This window comes from Chamaea fasciata, unplaced genomic scaffold, assembly GCF_029207755.1.
Source record: "Chamaea fasciata isolate MVZ Bird 193981 ecotype frontalis unplaced genomic scaffold, bChaFas1.0.hap1 SCAF_2, whole genome shotgun sequence".
Classification (NCBI taxonomy): Eukaryota; Metazoa; Chordata; class Aves; order Passeriformes; family Sylviidae; genus Chamaea; species Chamaea fasciata.
Window position 1 is genome coordinate 34,364,355 of NW_027094087.1, and position 17,812 is coordinate 34,382,166.

The window sequence follows — 17,812 nt, forward strand, 5'->3', positions numbered from 1 at the left end:
AAGTTCACTAGGAGATTTAATTGCAAATGACTTGAGACATGAATAATTTCATTACCACTATAAATGTCCTTAACACTGCCACCATATATTTTAGGTAGAAAATCCAAAATTCAGTGTGGAAGCCAGAAGATGCAGGCTCCAAGGTACAATAATGAAAGATTCATTATCCACACAGCCCCTCCTAAACCCACACTGGGAAATCTCCATGATCCCAAGGGACTGCAAGCTGCTAAATGGTAGGAAACTGCCAAAGATCAGGAACAGAGAGATTTAAGTGAGCACATATGAGTGCAAGCTGTAGCTCTTCCCATTCATTGGCATAGTCCAACCCCTGCCACACCAGGAAGGTCCAGAGGTCCAGACCACAGGCTAAAGCAAAGCTTTTGGATCCATCTCCTATGTGCCAGATTATTAACACCCACCACTACTTTTAGCAGGGCTTTTTTTTTGTTTGTTTGTTTGTTTTCCCCAGGAAAAGGGCAATTATACTGTGTCCTCTCTCACCTGCTAGGTCATTTCAACAAATTTATCAGAAAGGCAAAGGTCACAAAGATGTTTGTTCCCATACCCTTTTATGAAAATTACTGTTGAGATAAAGAGAAAAGATAAAGGGGTTCACGTCCTCACCACTCTGGGGAGGGGAACAGAAACCTTACTCTGACAATTATTCTGACAGTTGCCCAAAAACACAGTTTGCAGCTGCACACAACATGCGCTGCTTCCCACCTAGTACTTCTTCTAGTACCTATTTAGCCCTTGCTAGCAAAGCCTTAGAGCTTTCCTGGGCTGAAGGAATAAACAGAAGGCAGAGACAAGGAGGAAAAAAGGTGGCTGTAGAGGAAACCAAATGAGAAAAGCAATGGTTATGGGGCAGGATCAAAAAGGCACAGATAGGAAATCACAGTTGACAGCAAGCAGAGCACTGAAAGCTGTGCTCACTGCTCCTTATGGAAGAGGTGAGGGAAGGGGAGGAGGACAAGCTGATGTGGGTGGCTAAGGTGAAGCACAGGTGGATATGAAAAAAGGATGAAGGGGATGTGGAAAGGAACATAAGGTTTCACAGATACAAAATGTGAGGGGACAGTGGACAGAAACCAGAAGGAGTCCTGGATTTATTGGTCCTGCTAGTCAGGCATCAGCCTAAAGAATAAATATCTTTTCTTCATCTCCAGGGGGAAGCTGATGGAGAAAGACCAGCTCTGTATCTATTGTCATTGGTCATTATGAAGCAATGTGAAAAGGCAGAGGGTAGGAATCAGGTCCCCAGTGAATCCCTGGTATCCACATTCTAGGATTAAGGCAAGAGGCAAGCAAACCCATGTTGCTCTTGGCTTGTCATGAGCTGCTTTCCCCTACTCTGTGTTCTCAGGACTCAGTTCTCTGGTTGAACCAGAGAACTGCCAAGTCATAGCATAATTTGGGGATTAAATCCTCCTTGTATTTTAAAACTTGACCAAATTTCCCAGTGTCCTTTCCAGCAGTGGTGTTTCAATACTGTTTAGGAGGACCTCCAAGAAGCTCTGTCTGTGTAACGATCAGACTGCTGGAGCCAAGGACTGGGTAAGAGCCAAGCAGCTCTGCAGTATGGGGTGTGACTCTGGCTTACCCGAGATCTCCCTTCTTGTTAAGGTGCAGGAGGGAGAGGAGAAGACCAGACTGCCTTCCGTCACCCGCAAATAAATTCACAGATGCAGTTGGGTGAAGACTAGGCATTGAGGTGAGACAGAAGTTTCCACCATCCAGGAATTCCACCAACAAGCAAGTGTGGGCATTTCCCAAATTCAGTAACCTTTGCTGCATTTAAGCTCATCATGCTCAAGGGGCTTGATATTTGTTCAAAAACAATTCTACGTGTAGGAAAATTTGACTTGGCCCTGATTTTCCTCTGTCTTTTTGAAGGGTCCATTCTACACCGGACTGTGTGCTGGATCCTGGAAGTATCTCAGTAACTGGAAGATTACAGGATTACAAAGAGTAACACACTGAGATGGTCAATCAGTGCTGTTGCTCAGTTGATTTTGTCCAAGGAGCCCTTATCTGTTTCACTGCTAAGCACACAATGTATTCTGTTTTACTTGATAGTGCAGAGGTTAAGGTGGGATCAAAAATCCCAGAGAAGTTAAATTAAGTCCTACCCTGATTATATTTCCTTCCTGTGCTGTGCAAATTCTTCCAGGACCCACACCTTCCCTTTTAAAGCGCACTGCAGGGAGCCTCAAGAGTGAATACAGAATTAGAACAAAGTTTGACAAAGAAAAGACAGATTATTTTGACAATACTAAAGAAATCAGCTTCCAGATAAATGAAATATAATTTGGTATACTTTGAGTGAATCCACCTAATTAAAAAATCTAACTTTTGCATAAATGACAGCAAATACAGAAAATAGCAGCAGCTTTTCTACGAATTCTTCCATAATCAGGTCATAGAATCATGGGATCACAGAACTATTTGGCCTGGAGGGGACCTTAAATATAATCCAACCATGGCAAACCATATAATCATGTCAAACCTCTTGCCATGGGCAGGGATACCTTCCCCTACACCAAGTTGCTCAGAGTCCCATGCAATCAGGCCTTGAATGCTTCCAGGGATGGAGTATCTACAGCTTCTCTTGGCAACATATGCCAGTGCCTCATCACTCTCACAGTCAAAAACTTCTTATATCTAATCTACCCTCTTTCAGTTTAAAACCACTGCTCCTTATCCTATTACTACATGCCCTCATGCAAGCCCCTCTCCAGCTTTCATGGTACTGTCGGTGCTATAAGGTGTCCTTGGAACCTTCCCTTCTCCAGGCCGAACAACCCCAGCCCTCTCAGCCTGTCTTCGCAGGAGAGGATCTCCAGCCATCTGAGCGTCTTTGTGGCCTTCTCTGAACTCTCTATGACAGGTTCCTGTCCTTCTTGTGTTGGGGGCCCCAGAACCGGACACAGCATTCCAGGTGGGTCTTACTGGAGCAGATAGAGGGGAGAATCACCTCTCTTGCCTTGCTGGCCATGCTGCTTTGGATGCAGCCCAGGACATGGTTGGCTTTATGAGCATGATCCATGGCTGTTCCACAGCCCAATGGATACTGCTGTCCAAGGTTTTCATGATAGTCAGCATCATTTCCCCTGAAATTGACATCCTGGTATTCATTATTCTAAATAATTCTTCTCCCTCCTCCGTCTTTGGCATTTTTTGTTTGAGGTGGGGCTGTTTCTTGTGGCAGCAGCATAGATTTATGCCAGATCAAAGGAGAACACATTCTCTTGTATTTCCTTCACCAGGTCAACCTATTTCTTTTGGACAACTCCACCTCTTCCTTCGAGCTTCTCCTGGTAAATCAGGGAATTTCAACAGACTTAAATCTAAATCACCTCTGACAGGAGCGGAAAGCCTGACCTTCATAAATTAACATGAGATTTGCTGTTAACTTCTGTGGGCCTGATGTTTTACCTCATGCCCATAAAAGTTTCTCATGGCTGTTAGAACCACTGTGTACACATTTTTCTTAGGAAATTAAAGGAAAAGGGAGGGAAAGGAAGAGAGAGAGAGAGAGAAGATTGGAGATATGAAACAAGGAGCACTGACTATTTTTCTAATGAAAACACAGAGCTAAGTCTTTTTTCACTCTCTTTTTCACTCATTGCAATGTAGAAAATGTGTTACAGCCTTGCAACACCAACAGTGTCCATCCCATTCTACAGCCTGCATGGAACATCAGGTCAGGAATAACATACCAGCTCTTCTCTCTGTATGCCCACAAAACAATCTGTGCTTGTCTCCACATTTTGAAAAACACTTCAGTAAAGTGGAAACAGAGCAGGGACAAGAACAGGGGTAGAGCATGCTAAAAAGACTTGCCTGAAGAAAGTAGGGAGAGAGAGAGCAGTGGGAGCCTTTGAATTACTTTGCCAGCTCTCAGAACTTCCAAACAGGCCGAGCCATTTTCAGCAGCCTTGGGCTCCCTCTGCATGAGCTACTTTCTCTTCACCTATTCCAACCACGGTCTTAGCCCCCTCATTCAATAATCTTGTCCCATACCAATGACTGTCTCCCACCTATGTGGCCTGACAGCCTCTTCAGGGCTTCCTCACTACTCATGGTCTCTCTGAGACTTTCCACAGACTTTCCCTCCCCTTCAGTCAGTTCCAAGACCAGTCTTTGGGTGGCTGTGGCAATGTTACCTAAACACACTGTTAAACACATTCCTATTCCCATGCACTGACTTCAACTGCCTCTGGAAGAAGGCTGAACCAGGCTGGTGGCAACGAGAGAAGTTATCATGACTGGTGTTTTCACAAGAAGTACAGATTGTCTAAAGGGGTCTCAAAACAAACTTTCAGGACAATAATCCAAACCCCAGTCTTCCCACTCACTTCTAGTCTCCAATGTTTTATAGAAGAGGGAATGGAGACAATTCTGTGGTTAGGGACAAGTCTATGGCATTTACACTTCTGTTCTAATTCCATTTGGTTTGGTCTTAAAGTGTCCAGAAATGGCAGGCAACTTTCCCTCCTGCTGCTCAGACAGCACAACACCACAAAAAAAGTCACTCATTAGCGCCAGACCTGCTGACAAGACAATTCTGTAGATTGACTGATGTTTCATTTACTCATTTTTCATCAGACACAGATCATTATTCTGTCAGACTTAATTTTCACACCATCTGCATCCTGTTATCTTTCTCCAGGTTCAGCTTAATCCCAACATGTTTTGCATTGTTCTGCAAGCAGTTCTCAAGGATATTTACATTTGTAGGAAAAGAAAAGTGAACTTAGGCAAGCAAGTTTTTTCTGTCCCCATAACCTTTCTCCAATGGTGATAAAACCACCCTCTACAGTCCTACTCTCAGGGGATGCAAAAGCTTTTGAGGAGCAGCTGACAACTTTATACTTTCAAACACCACTATGTTTATGAATTAACCAGTGTCTTGAGAGACTGTGATCTTATGCCACTGTAAATAACTATCCCTCACCATCACAGAAGAAATAAAACCCTGTGATTGCGTGCTCTAAGTCTCATCTTTGCTATCTCTTTGTGAAGAAGTATAGTCCCTTTCAAAGACTCTGTCACAATTAAAAGAGATCCTCAGGCTTAAAACATACCTTTTAAATAGCATTGTATGTGTTCAGTCCTGTGCTCCCTAAGGACCCCCATGGTACTTATTAAGTGCATTTTACATTAAAAAAAAGAGAAAAAAAAAATCAAAATACCACAATGCACTTTTTTTTTTTTTTTTTTTTTTTTGGTAGAGGCTTTGTATCCTTACTCTAAATCAAAAAGGGCTCTCAACCACAGTCTGAAAGCTTATAGGGGTGTTAGAAGGATTTCCTAAGGAAATGGTGACTCTGTTAATTGGACCAAACAATCAAGATTCCTCCTTCCTTCCTTCAGTCAGTGTCTCCAAGTTTCAAGCCCTGCTCTGGTACATTTCATTCCTTCCTTCTCCCAACTTCTGATGAGGATAAGGGGTTCCTGGGCTTTGAAAAGCAAACACTTCCAAGGCCCATATTCCTTAGTACCTAGGATAGCCTATCCTTTGCTTGAAACCAGTTTTGTTATCACTGCTACTGAACATAAGCAAACCTGCCCTCCCCATGCCCTGAGCAGCTTGCTTCTGCTTCAGCACGCCAGCACAGCTCCTGTCCAGGTGGCAGTGAACTGGCTATTTGGATTACTGCCAGCCTGGCCAGAAAAGGACTTGGATCTGCCCAGATTTATCCTTGAACCGTCATTACACAGCAGCATGGACATCTGTGGAGGCACAGGGGTGGTGGGAGGGAGGAGTGAAGGGATGCCAGGGATGCAGGAGACAGACTGCAAAGTTGCATGTGTGCAGACATAGGATCTGAAGCTGTACAGCTCTGCAAGAAATCTCCCTTAAGTCTGGATCACCCTTGATCATCATACACTGCAACAGATAGATTCTTTAGATGAAACAAGTCTTGCCACCTTGGGACTCTATTTTCAGTTACATCCTTTGGCCTCGACAATGTGCATACATCTGGGTCCCCTCATCACTATTACAGAACTTGTGAGTCAAAGAGAGCAGTGGATTTTCATAACAAAACTGCAACCACAAGACACAAAATGAGAAGGAGCCTAACCTGAGATGTCCCCAAGAAGTGAGCATGTTTGCCTATCCTGGTCCTGTACTCCTCCTGTTACTGGCCACAGCTGCAGACAGGACCTGTGCTTAGGAAGACTTCTCTTTGGACATAGTACTCTTCTTTTGTGCTTATTTAATATGGTTTGATCAAAGAAGAGAGGTTTTGATAGGATTCTTAATCATTACTGCAAAAGAGGTGCTATAGCTCAGTATTTTAACTTGTACTTACAAATTACATAATAATTTATATTTCTTCTTTCAAAAAATCAAAATGAAACTGTACTTTAGCCTGAAGGTTGTAATCCTTATTACTTGGCTTTAAATAAACAATTATTGTTAAAGCACCAGGGAACTGGCTGGAAAACAAGATAGGAGGGAAATACGTATTCGACATAGACACCTTCCAGCAAAAACTTCATAGCTCTTAGGCAACAGTGGCTGGATGTAATTTTTGTAAATTCTATGGTTCCACCTCTATTTCAGTCATTGTAAACCTCTGAGGCTTAATTACATAGGAAGAAGTCTGAGGTCAATGGAAAAAAAAATATCATGCCTGAAGAATTTAAAGCAACTAGTAAAGAGAAAGGCAGTAGGAGTTTGGGGAAGGCAGAGAACCTGATGGGGCATCAGCTATGCCTGGCTCACCAGTAGAAGTGGGGAAACTGGGCATCATAGATAAACATGAGAAGAGTTGAATGCTTGCAAGTGTTTTTGTTCCTAGTAACTCTTTCCTACTGTTAAATATAGAGAGCCTGTTCATTTAGACTGCTGGCTGGATAGCTTTTTGAAAGAAAAGAACACCAGGTGTCTTATTCCATTTGGAGCAGATAAATCTGCTAGCAGGGAGTATGCTGGAGCCCTGACCTGGAAGGTGAACTCTGTCCACTGGCCCCATAAAAGTGCAGGTTAAAGAGGTTTACCCTTAAAGGGTTTGTATATAAAGACTAAGATAGGGAAAACAGGCATCGAGTCCTGCAATTACAACAACAGTATCTGACAAACAAAACTGGCAGTCATGTAAACATAGATAAATGTGTTCCGATAAACGATTCTGAGAGAAGCCCTGCTGGACATCTTGGGACTGTTTTTAGACGCTGATGCACAAGAGCTGCTTTGTAAGCAAGTTACATGTACTGTAATCTTTCCAGGCTCAACCTTCAAGTATAAAGCCAAGCTCTAATGGGGCTGAGAAAGATCCCAGCATGGGGAAGAAGTTAATTGTGTCCAAAGGTTGCTGCTGCTGTGGCCACAGACAGACTGCACAATAAGCTGTGCTATATGGGCACATCCATCCATGTTGGAGCACAATGTGAGGTTTTAAAATGGAGATTTTAGCAGAAGTATTGGCATCTTACCTATGAGCTATGTCTTGCAGGCCAATTCCTAATGTACATAATATGCTCCAGGACAGAAAATATACACTCCAAGACAGTAAGAGTCAGATTGAAAAAAATAGCAAATACACACACTTCCCATTTTAGTCTCATCACTTCACATGATACAACAGCTCTTTTCTTTTCGCAACAAAAATGTTCTTCTGCTAAAACAACCTTGATCACAACCAAATCTGAAGCTAGGCTGAAATTCATTCTGTATCTTCAGGGAAACAAACTCCCCAGCACAGGAAATCCAGTGTACCAAGGACATGGTCATTTGCTCATTCCTGAAGAAGCCATGGGCTGGAATCCAGAAAAGACCCAGCCCAAATTTAGCAGCAAAACTGCTGGACTGTAAGAACAGACATTCCTATCACATTTGTAAAATAATGTGGATTTAAAACACAAGAAAGATGTGAGTTACAGGAAGGGGAATTCTCCAACAGAAACAACTACAGAAAGAGTTCAGTACGTGGAAAGACATCCCTGGTTTCCTGAAGATAACAATGGATGGAAAAAAAAGTGAAGCTCCCAAATATTGTTTTAACTTATTGCAAGGTAAAGGCAGCCAGGAGGCAAAGGCACAGTGGGTGTATAGCAGGAATTGCTGCATGAATATTGATTACCTGAGAATCAGCAGTTGCGGCATTAATATTGATTAACTGAGAACCAGCAGCGTGCCCTTCTCTGCCTGACAGTGCTCACAGCTCAACACCTGGAGACACAATCTGGGCTCTCTTATCTTTTATTCATGCCCAGAAGAAGTTAGGGTTCTCCCTGTATACAAAGAGCAGATCCTTCTCTGGTTTCCTCACACTGAGAAGGAGGAAGGGGTAAGATCAGGGCTTGGATAGATGAATGACTTCACCACAGCCCAGCATATCCACAAGCTGCACATCAGGGCACAGAACACAATTACCTGGCAGAGACACAAGCCAAAAACCAATCCTGAGGAGCAGTTCATATGAAGGAATACACTGGCTTTATTAGGAATTTTCATGACAGGCAGGAAGCAAGCATGTTTGCCAAGATAATCTTATGCATAAAATGTTATTAATTATCTTGTCTACCCAGCCCTTATGTCTTTGAGGTGTGCCTCAGGGACTCTCTGTGACCTAGACTCAGTAGAATTTGCCTCAGTTGCCCCATCTGTAACACTACTCTCAGCTGAAACTGCAGTCAAACCTCATGCTTGTGAAATGCTTTGAAAATGGTATTATTTCATTCCTTTACTTTGCAAATTTCTATAGCAAAAGCTTAAATGTTTATCTGACCACTGGTACATTTCAAGGACAAAAAAAAATTAAAAACCTGCAAAGAAAACCGAACCGTACCATTGAATTTTCAGGCTAGGTTAAACTGTACTTTGGAAAGCTAACAAGGGATTTATCTAAGCATTAATCATTAAAAAGAATTATGCAGAATGGGGTCTTCCAACATGGTACAGAGTGTTTAATGTTGCATGAATTTATACAGTGACTGTTCTGAGCAGGAGAGGGAGGCACTGATGCAGAGCATCATCTATGAAGATGATTCTAGCGGGGTAGTTTGTGGATGTGGATACAAAATCAGCACAATGTATCCAAAACCCAACAATTACTCAAACAGCATTGCAGAGGGCACTCAGTGCTCCTGAGACAGCAGATGGGGAGGGGTGCAGCCCTAAGTTCAGCAAGCTGTTCGGGGACTGTACAGCACTGTTTGAGAACAAAACCACTCTGTTCACTGTTTATAGGAAGAAGTCAGAGCTATTCTCAACTCCCTAACTCATCATCAAATGTACACACATGAAGCTGCTTGCTGGTTCACTTTTTGATGAGGGATTGAGTTTTAGATGTTTTGGGCCACCCACATAAAGATGGTGTCGATACAAAAGAAACATTCACATGAAATTTAAAAAAAAAATGCCAACACAGTCTCTTCACTCACCGTGGTCTCCTGAAAGCCAAACCATACTGCTGACAAGCCAGGCCAACTGTTGGGGTGTAAACTATGGGCATGAATTTCTCGATATCAGAGGTCAGCACTCGGTAAAAAAGCTTCTCATTCCTGTCTTGCAATGTCATAAGAATAATATACCTTTAAAGTAAAAAAAAACCCAGTTATATATCAGTATTTATTGTGGTTCACAGCTTCACAAAAAGCAGTCATTGGCTCACTCAGTATGCATTCAGTTCTCCCAAGTCCTGACACTCCTTTGTGCTACATCATGAGCAGGTACTTGGAGCAAAATTTCCCAGAGGGCTTGGCCAGCTCCACCATCCTCAGTGACAGCTCACAAAAACTCAGTAAGTGGGACGTCACACCCATGCACAATCTTAGAATTTTGAAATTTGCATCAAAAGGCATCACACACAGCTATCAGTATATAATTTTCAAGATCAACATAGGTATCTGTGACACAGAAAAGTCAATGCAATTGGTCTACAGGGTTAGAGTCCTGCTGCCTCAGTCCTCAGATCAATGGCACCTGAGAGAGATGGAGATGCAAACCCTACTGTCATCACACCAGGAATCAAACAGCATCTTCCATCAGTAACTCTGATGAACAATACTGAATGCAATGAAAACTCAGAAAGATTACCCAAAACAATATTGCTTCTGTTCTCTTTTTATTTTTTCCTACATTCTGACAGCTTTTTTCTGTTCTTCCATCCAATGTTTTGGTGAATGTATTGGGGAGCATACAGATAGGTACATGAACTACATGTGTTCACTCTATCTTCAATGCTCTGCATTTTTCTTTTACCCAAAGTATAAAAGAGCTCTCCAGCAATGTAGTGGTAGAAAAAAGTAACATCAGTGGACCTGTTGGAGCAGGTCCAGAGGAGTGTCGAGAAGAGGATCCAAGGGCTGGATCACCTCTCCTGTGAAGACAGGCTGAGAGAGCTGGTGTTGTTCAGCCTGGAGAAGGGAAGGTGCTGGGGACATCTAGCAGCTTCCAGTACCTAAACAGGGTCTAAATAAAAGCTGAAGAAGGACTTTTTACAAGGGCATGTACTGAGAGGACAAGAGGGAATGGCTTCAAACTGAAAGAGGGTAGGCTTAGATTAGATATTAGGAAGGAATTGTTGCGTGTGAGTGTGGTGTGGCACTGGCACAAGCCCAGAGAAGCTGTGGATGTCCCAGCCCTGGAAGTGTTCAAGACCAGATTGAATGGGGCTTGGAGCAACCTGGTCAAGTGGAAGGTGTCCCTGCCCATGGCAGAGGGTTTGGAAGTAGATGATCTTTAAGGTCCCTTTAAACCCGAACTACTCTATGATTCTGCTGCTGGAGAGTATGGACAGCTGGAATAAAGTGACTCATAGGGAAATGTGTACATTGAAGCAGAATCCAAAATTTTTCCTTGAGGCTTTAAAAAACCAAAAAGTAAAGGGGGAAGGGAGAGGAAATAAGATGTTTTTGACATACTTGTCTAGATCGTTAGATTGCTTTTCAAAGTTTTTCATCACACGAAGGACTTGAACGTCTTGGCTCAGGAAGCAGGGAGGAATAAGGCCATGAATTCCCAGCTGTAGCCTTTCTTCAAGTGTAAAAGCCATTCCCTGGGAAGAAAAAAGGAAGGCACATTCAAATGGCATAATATGCACTACCAGCTAGGATATCCAAGAAGAAAGCAAGCAACAGCATGCAGCCCCTGAGGGCCTGGAGGCAGTCCTGCCCTGCAGGGAATGTGGCGTCCAGACCACCCAGACCTGCAGCTTCTGGATTAGCCATCAAACACCTGTAGTGCTTTAATGACTCACTCTCTTTTGCCATCTGAATTTGGTTTATTTCTTTAGTGTTTTTGACTTCATAGTGTCAAAAACTTATTAGAAACAAAATTCTTAGTGTTTCTTTCACTTCATACTCTTCTTATATTACTTCATTAGCTCATGCCTACTAGTTGCCATGGCCTTCCTGGAAGCACAACGATCATACTCCTTTACAAATCATATCACGTGTAGAATCATGGAATCATTTAGGTTGGAAAACACTTCAAAGATCATCAGTTCCAACCGTTAACCCAGCACTGCCAAGTCCACCACTAAATTATGTTCATAAGCACAACATCTACATGGCTTTTAAATACGTTCAGGTATGGTGACTGCACCATTTCCCTGGACAGCCTGTTCCAATGCTTGATGACATTTCACATGAAGAAATCTTTCCCAATATCCAATATTACCAATATTTCCTAATATCCAATAATACTGTTCTTGCTGCAACTTGAGACTGTCCCCTCTCATCCTAGCTATATCACTTGCTACCTGGGAGAAGAGACTGAACCCGACCTGGCTACAACCAACTTTAGGTGGTTGTAGAGAGCAACAAGGCTCCTGAGCCTCCTTTTCTCTACAATAAACACCCCAGCTTCCTCAACTGCTCCTCATCAGACTTCTGCTCCAGGTTCTCCCCCAGCTCTGTTGCCCTTCTCTGGGCACACTCCAGCCCCTCAATGTTTTTCTTGCAGTGAGGGGCCCAAAACTGAACACAGGATTCGAGGTGTGGCCTCACCAGAGCTGAGTACAGGGGGACAATCCCTGCCTTGGGCCTCCTGGCCACACCATTGCTGATCCAGGCCAGGACGTCATTGGCCCTGCAGGACCCAGCACTTCACTTTGTTGAACCTCATACAATTTGCCTTGGCCCATCAATACAGCCAGTGCAGATCCCTTTGCAGAGCCTTCCTGCCTCCATTAAATCAGCACTCCCACTCAACCTGGTGTCACCTGCAAACTTAATGAAAGTACTCTTCACTCTCTTATCTAGATCGATAAGGAAGTTCAACAGGACTAGCCCTGCTACTGAGCCCTGGGGAACACCACTGGTGACCTGCCAGCAGCTGGATTTAACTCCATTCACCACCACTCTGGGCTCAGCCATCTAGCCAGTTTTTTAATCCAGCAAACAGTGCACCCGTCCAAGTCATGAGCAGCCAGTTTCTCCAGGAGAATGCAGTGGGAAACAGCGTCAAAGGCTTTACTAAAGTCCAAGTGGACAACATCCACAGCTTTTCATTCATCCACTAACCAGGCCACTGTCATAGAAGGAGATCAGCTTGGTCAAGTAGGGCCTGCTTTTCACAAACACATGCTGCCTGGACCTAATCCCCTGGTTGTCCTGCACATATCTCATGATGACTCACAAGACAACCTAGTCCATGTCCTTCCCCAACACCAAGGTCATGCTGACACGTCGATAGTTCTCTGGATCATCCTCACAGCCATTCTTGCAGAGGGCCTTCACCTCTGCTAACCTCCAGATAGCAAAGATTTTTATTTGGATACTGCACAGTATACCCAACTCACCCACTTCAGTTACCTACTAGTTTACCACCAGACACAGTTTATTAATGGCATATTAGCGGTGCAGAAGACAGACAGGCCATGTAAGATGCGTTCTCATTGCTAACCTTTTGTTTTAAATACAAGTAGCACATATAAGTGCCACAAGTCTTATTTAGTAACTGACACTGTCCCACAGCTGGAGCTCAACTGCTAGACTTTGTAGGATGATCCTGTTCCTACAGGACAAGGTCAGGACACGCTTCCTAGGCAGAAAGCTGAGCATGTCATGCTCCGGTGCATGCAGGGGCTGATGCTCCAGACCATCAGCAGTGCCCTGTGCTGGACTCAGCCTGATGAACAGCAACGGTAAATGCATTCTGCAGTCTGTGAAGGAGATTATAACAGTCTTTAATTAAGGGTATTTCTGCAATGCGGATAGCAGATTAGACAGCAGGATGGCAGAAAACATTTTCAGGAGTGTCTGAGGAGCTTAAATCCTAACGAAAACTTCACCTGTAGCTAACAAACTGGTTTGTATCTTGATAAACAGCTGGCAGTGAAATATTAAAAATCTGTAATTATTGAACGACATCTACTCAAGCACACAGACACAGGCTTGACAAAATATTAATGAGCAGCTTTACGGCTGCATAGCTGTTAAATTTGTTAAATTGGATTTAACATTTCTCTATGACAAATAACTGTTATCATTGCCAGAGAAAAACTGAGGACATATCTGGATGAACTTGTCTTTGGCAAGCTTCCCCCTATTCCTGTTGCTTGCTTCCATCCCTGTGCCATCCCAGTGCTTGTGCCAATATGCATGTGCCCAGTCACATAGTTAATCAGCAAGAGGAAATACCTGGCTTAAAAATAACCATGTCACTTGATCTCAGAGCAGCTCCCCTGGCTGATGACACCACAGATGGCTCCACAGACATTCGCAAATCTGGGCACAGCCACTGGGGACATATGGCTGCAGGAATGAACTGCTGGAAGAGCCAGTCACTTGTAAGTGGTGCAGATGCTGGCAAAAATGTTTGTCAAACTATCAGCAATGCCAAGGAACCTGTCTGTGCCAGGACAGAGAGAAGGACTGAAACTAATTTTCCTGTTTGCCAGATGCATGCTTTGTATATACATACTGTGACACTCCTTTGATTAGTAAAAGGCACACTGGCGCAAATTAAAAGAAATAAAAGTCTTCACATATTTTAGAAAAGTTATTCAGCCTCCAGAATAGCTGAAAACAATCTTTATCTCACAGGTATTTTCATAGGATTTTTTTCTGCTCTTAATTAGGATAGAGTCAAGTATTTAAAAAAATCTTTGCTGTAAGAGCATCGCAGAGAGAAACTGTTCCTCTTCCACCCAACAGATGAGGAGTCAGCAGTTGCCTGGGAGGCAGGAGGTCAGGAATTTGCTGCCAAGCCCAGAAACAGCATTAAAGTCTCCATGGTTGTTGTTAAATGTTGTACCCAGGGCATGCTTGCTTCTGCTGAAATGCCTGACATATCTGACCCAATTTCCTTCCTGGACATAAGATACTTTCCCCCAAATGAGTTTCATAGCAGAACTGGTACGCTCCCACAAGATAAAGTTTGAGGTTTTGTAAATCATCATTTCTGAATTAAAAAAGAAGAAAGAAGTTCTCATCAGAAAACTTGTAATCATCTGCATTCTCCAGGCTGGAGACTTCTGAAGTACTAGACTAAGATCAACACTGGACATCAGCTCTGCATCAGTATTTGGCTTTACATTGCCAATATTATATCATAACACAGAAAATACAGTTACTTCAAATGTCAAAGTTTATCTACAATGAATGGTAAAAAAGAATACGATTTCAAACTGTTTACTTCCTGTGACCTTTGCACATGGAGGACTGATAATAGGAGATGGAAATACTTGTCAGTAAATACTCTACTTGCTTGTCTAGAGAAAGTCATATCAAAGATTGGCCAACCAGGTGTCAGACCTGACCCCTGCTCATACCCTAGAACAGAAATGAAGCTAGCAAACACAGTAAACCAGCAGTGAACCTCTTCTGAAAAGGGTAGAAAAGGCAGAAACATAGTATCCTAGGCATTTCTGTATCCAACCACTGAAAATCTTCTTATGGTAATTTTTCAATAGGAAATAAAGTCCTTTCAGTGATTTTCCACACAATAAAAGAGTGAGAAGTTTTAATATTTCATCAAATGATCACACATCCAATACAAGAAAAACTTTCTCCATTTCAGGTAATTTCTATTCAGAATAGTACCATGATGCCTTACAGAAATGACAGCCTGAATGGCCACTATAGTAACCTGTTCTTGTTTTCTGGGTTGGGCTCTGCCTGAATGACATCTCCAACCAGCCCTCAAGACCGGGAGCAGCTCAAACTGCTCCAACAGCTCCAACTGTTTAAACCCAACCACAGTCGTGTTGTTAATAGTCCAAGGCTAAGCATGGGAACAATGACACACAACATCTCTAACTCACTGCAGTTCTGCATTAATTGCAGTTCTGCATTTATCTGAGTGAGCTATACAAGTATAAGCATCTTCATACTGGAGCAATTGCAAGCGTGTGACGAGAAACTTGCTGCTTTCACAACCAGTTAAATTTCCAAAACGCTTTTCAGTACAAAGCTTGTCCATCATCCAGTGCCTCTATGGCAGGGTTGGGAGCAGAACAGAAATTGCCAGCTCTAACATTAAGGCTGTTTTCTGAAGTTTCTGTGAAGGCCTAGGAGCAGGACCCCATGGTGAGATGGTTATATTCACTGCAACAGCACAGCGTGAAATGAACCTGGAAACACATTCTGCCCCAGATCAAAAGCTCAAATTCACTGAGGTATTGCTATGTTTAAGATTAAAGCTTTTAGACTTGGATTTTTTAAAGACTGCCCGAAAGCCATATTGTACCTCTCTTTTTCTGGTCTTGAAAGGTCTAATGATTAGATGATGAGCCACAACCTTGCAGAGCTAAAGCCAGGTGCTCCAATTCAATTTTAAATGTATTGGAAATGAGTTGGCATGGAGAGGGCAGATGCTATGTCACTAACCAAAAACAAAGGCAAAAATATCAGCTGCCCACAAGGCTTCACGCTACATAGAGGCTAAGTGAGGGGTTTTGTTCTGAGAAAAGCTTACTGCAAATAACCTCAAATGCTTCTATTTTCTTATTTCTTATTGCTGACAGCACCAAGTCTGTTCTGTGGTAGGTCTCTCTTTGCAGTTCAATCCCATAAAAGCCACTTATTTTGGAAACTGAAGGCCAATTCACAGATAATGATTAGTTTTATCACTGCCTGCACTTTCTAGAGTGAGAAAGGGGTGTTTCACTCAGGGCTGGATACAGCAGGGGAAATGCTGGCAAGGCTTGTGTTTATAATTTACTTGTTATAGATCCGCCTTCTTTAGGTGGGAATAAAGACACAAATGATAGTTCCTATGGCATCAGAAAACTGTTTTTAATGTACTGGGTGCCTAATCAAGGGCTGAATTATTCTTTACCTAGCATAGAATATCCAGAGTCTGGTGTAACTCAGATAACCTCCAGCTCCTAAGCATCTTTCTGGAGCAAAGCCTTGGCTTACTGCACCTATGTATGTGCTCCAGAAAGCAATGAGCAGCACAGCACAGAGAGGACTGTGGGACTTCTTGGATGACCAGACCAAGGGGTTCATGCAGTTTATACAGTCCCAGGCCACTGCCCTCTGTGATGCTGGGACTCCAGCTGCAGTTCTCAGGAAACTTCTGGGACCACATCCTTCATCCATGCAAATGAAAGATGGTTTGGCAGTCTCTGAACTGAGTAAACAAGTGAACATCTCCAACCCTTGGCAACAGTCCCTGGAACTGGGAACTTCCTAGTCTGACTAGAGCAGTGCTGGAAGGGCACACGGGGGAAATACAGACACACAGGGATCACCACTGCAGGCTGCAAGAGCAGGTGCAGTTAATCTACTTCTTTACAATTACTATGTTAACAACCAGGCTAGGGAAGACCTAATAGTCAGGGAACTTAACAAGCTCATTCTATACAGATTTTTCCTGTAATGTGTTTTCCATAGATATTTGCTCATGTCCAGTTTTATGGTAGGGATGTACTTTGACTATCTGCAAGCAAAAGTTCCTCCCATAAGGGGTCAGCACCGGAAGCCCAACTAATCCCCACTGAGACTGCACATGGGCTGGGGAGCAGAAAGCAATAGCAGAAAATATCCATTTTCTACACAGAGAAAGATTTTTCTACAGAGATCAGATCCTACAGTGACCTCCTTGACTCCAGCTGACTTGCTAAGCTTCTCCACAGTGCTCCTTCTCAGCTACTCAAGCGTCTCTTCCTGGTGTGGATGGACTGACAAGCACTTCACCCTGGAAAAGCTGTATTGAAAATATTATTGGCAAAAAAAGAGTGAAGGAGGGACATCAGAGGGGCAATTCTTTATTTTCTCCTTTTAAAAGCCTTGTATCTTTGCATTACCTTTAATTTGGATGTGTCTGTGCTCTTAAGCTTAGGAAAAACCCAAACCTGTGATGCTCTGGGTATGGGGAAGGCATCACTAAAACTTGGAAAGAAGAATCCCCTCTGTGTCTTCTCAGCAATTGTTGCTGGGAAAAGCTTTTGTTGACTGATTTACAAACTCTTCTCACAGTCCCTATTCCTCTTTCTGAGTTCACAGTCGCTAGTTGAAAAATCCCTCACTCACAGCCATCCCCATTGTTACAAAATGATATAATAGTGATTTCTAATAATTTCATATTGGTCTTCCTTCCTCTCCCACAGAGCCTGGGAACACTATTAAAAACTCCAAGACAAAGATAATTAAGCGACTCAACTTTGTGTTTGTTTCAGTTCCTGGGGGAACCATCTTTAATGAGGTCCTCTAATTCAATTACAACATAAGTTGTCCCTACTATTAATGAGGTTTTACCAGGAACTCTTTTGTTTTGTGCAAGTAACTTTTCTTCACTGAATTACATTTCTATTATTCTTCTCGGTGACTTTTGATTTACACCAATGTAAGGCTGAGCAGAACTGGAACATGACAAAGCCCCTGTTCCAGAGGGGCCTGA

At 42.9% G+C, this 17,812-nt stretch overlaps 1 protein-coding gene across 2 annotated transcripts in view; it reads right to left on the minus strand.

Annotated features, from left to right (window-relative positions):
* The window catches only part of ME3 (malic enzyme 3), a 117,737-nt gene that overhangs the window by 42,569 nt on the left and 57,356 nt on the right, over window positions 1-17,812 (minus strand). For both annotated transcript variants that reach the window (XM_066175656.1, XM_066175657.1), the window contains exons 2-3: window positions 10,885-11,018; window positions 9,403-9,552 (exon numbers count right to left, since the gene is read on the minus strand). In XM_066175656.1, coding sequence (XP_066031753.1) covers window positions 9,403-9,552; window positions 10,885-11,018 — 284 coding nt within the window. The remainder of the gene's footprint in view (window positions 1-9,402; window positions 9,553-10,884; window positions 11,019-17,812) is intronic.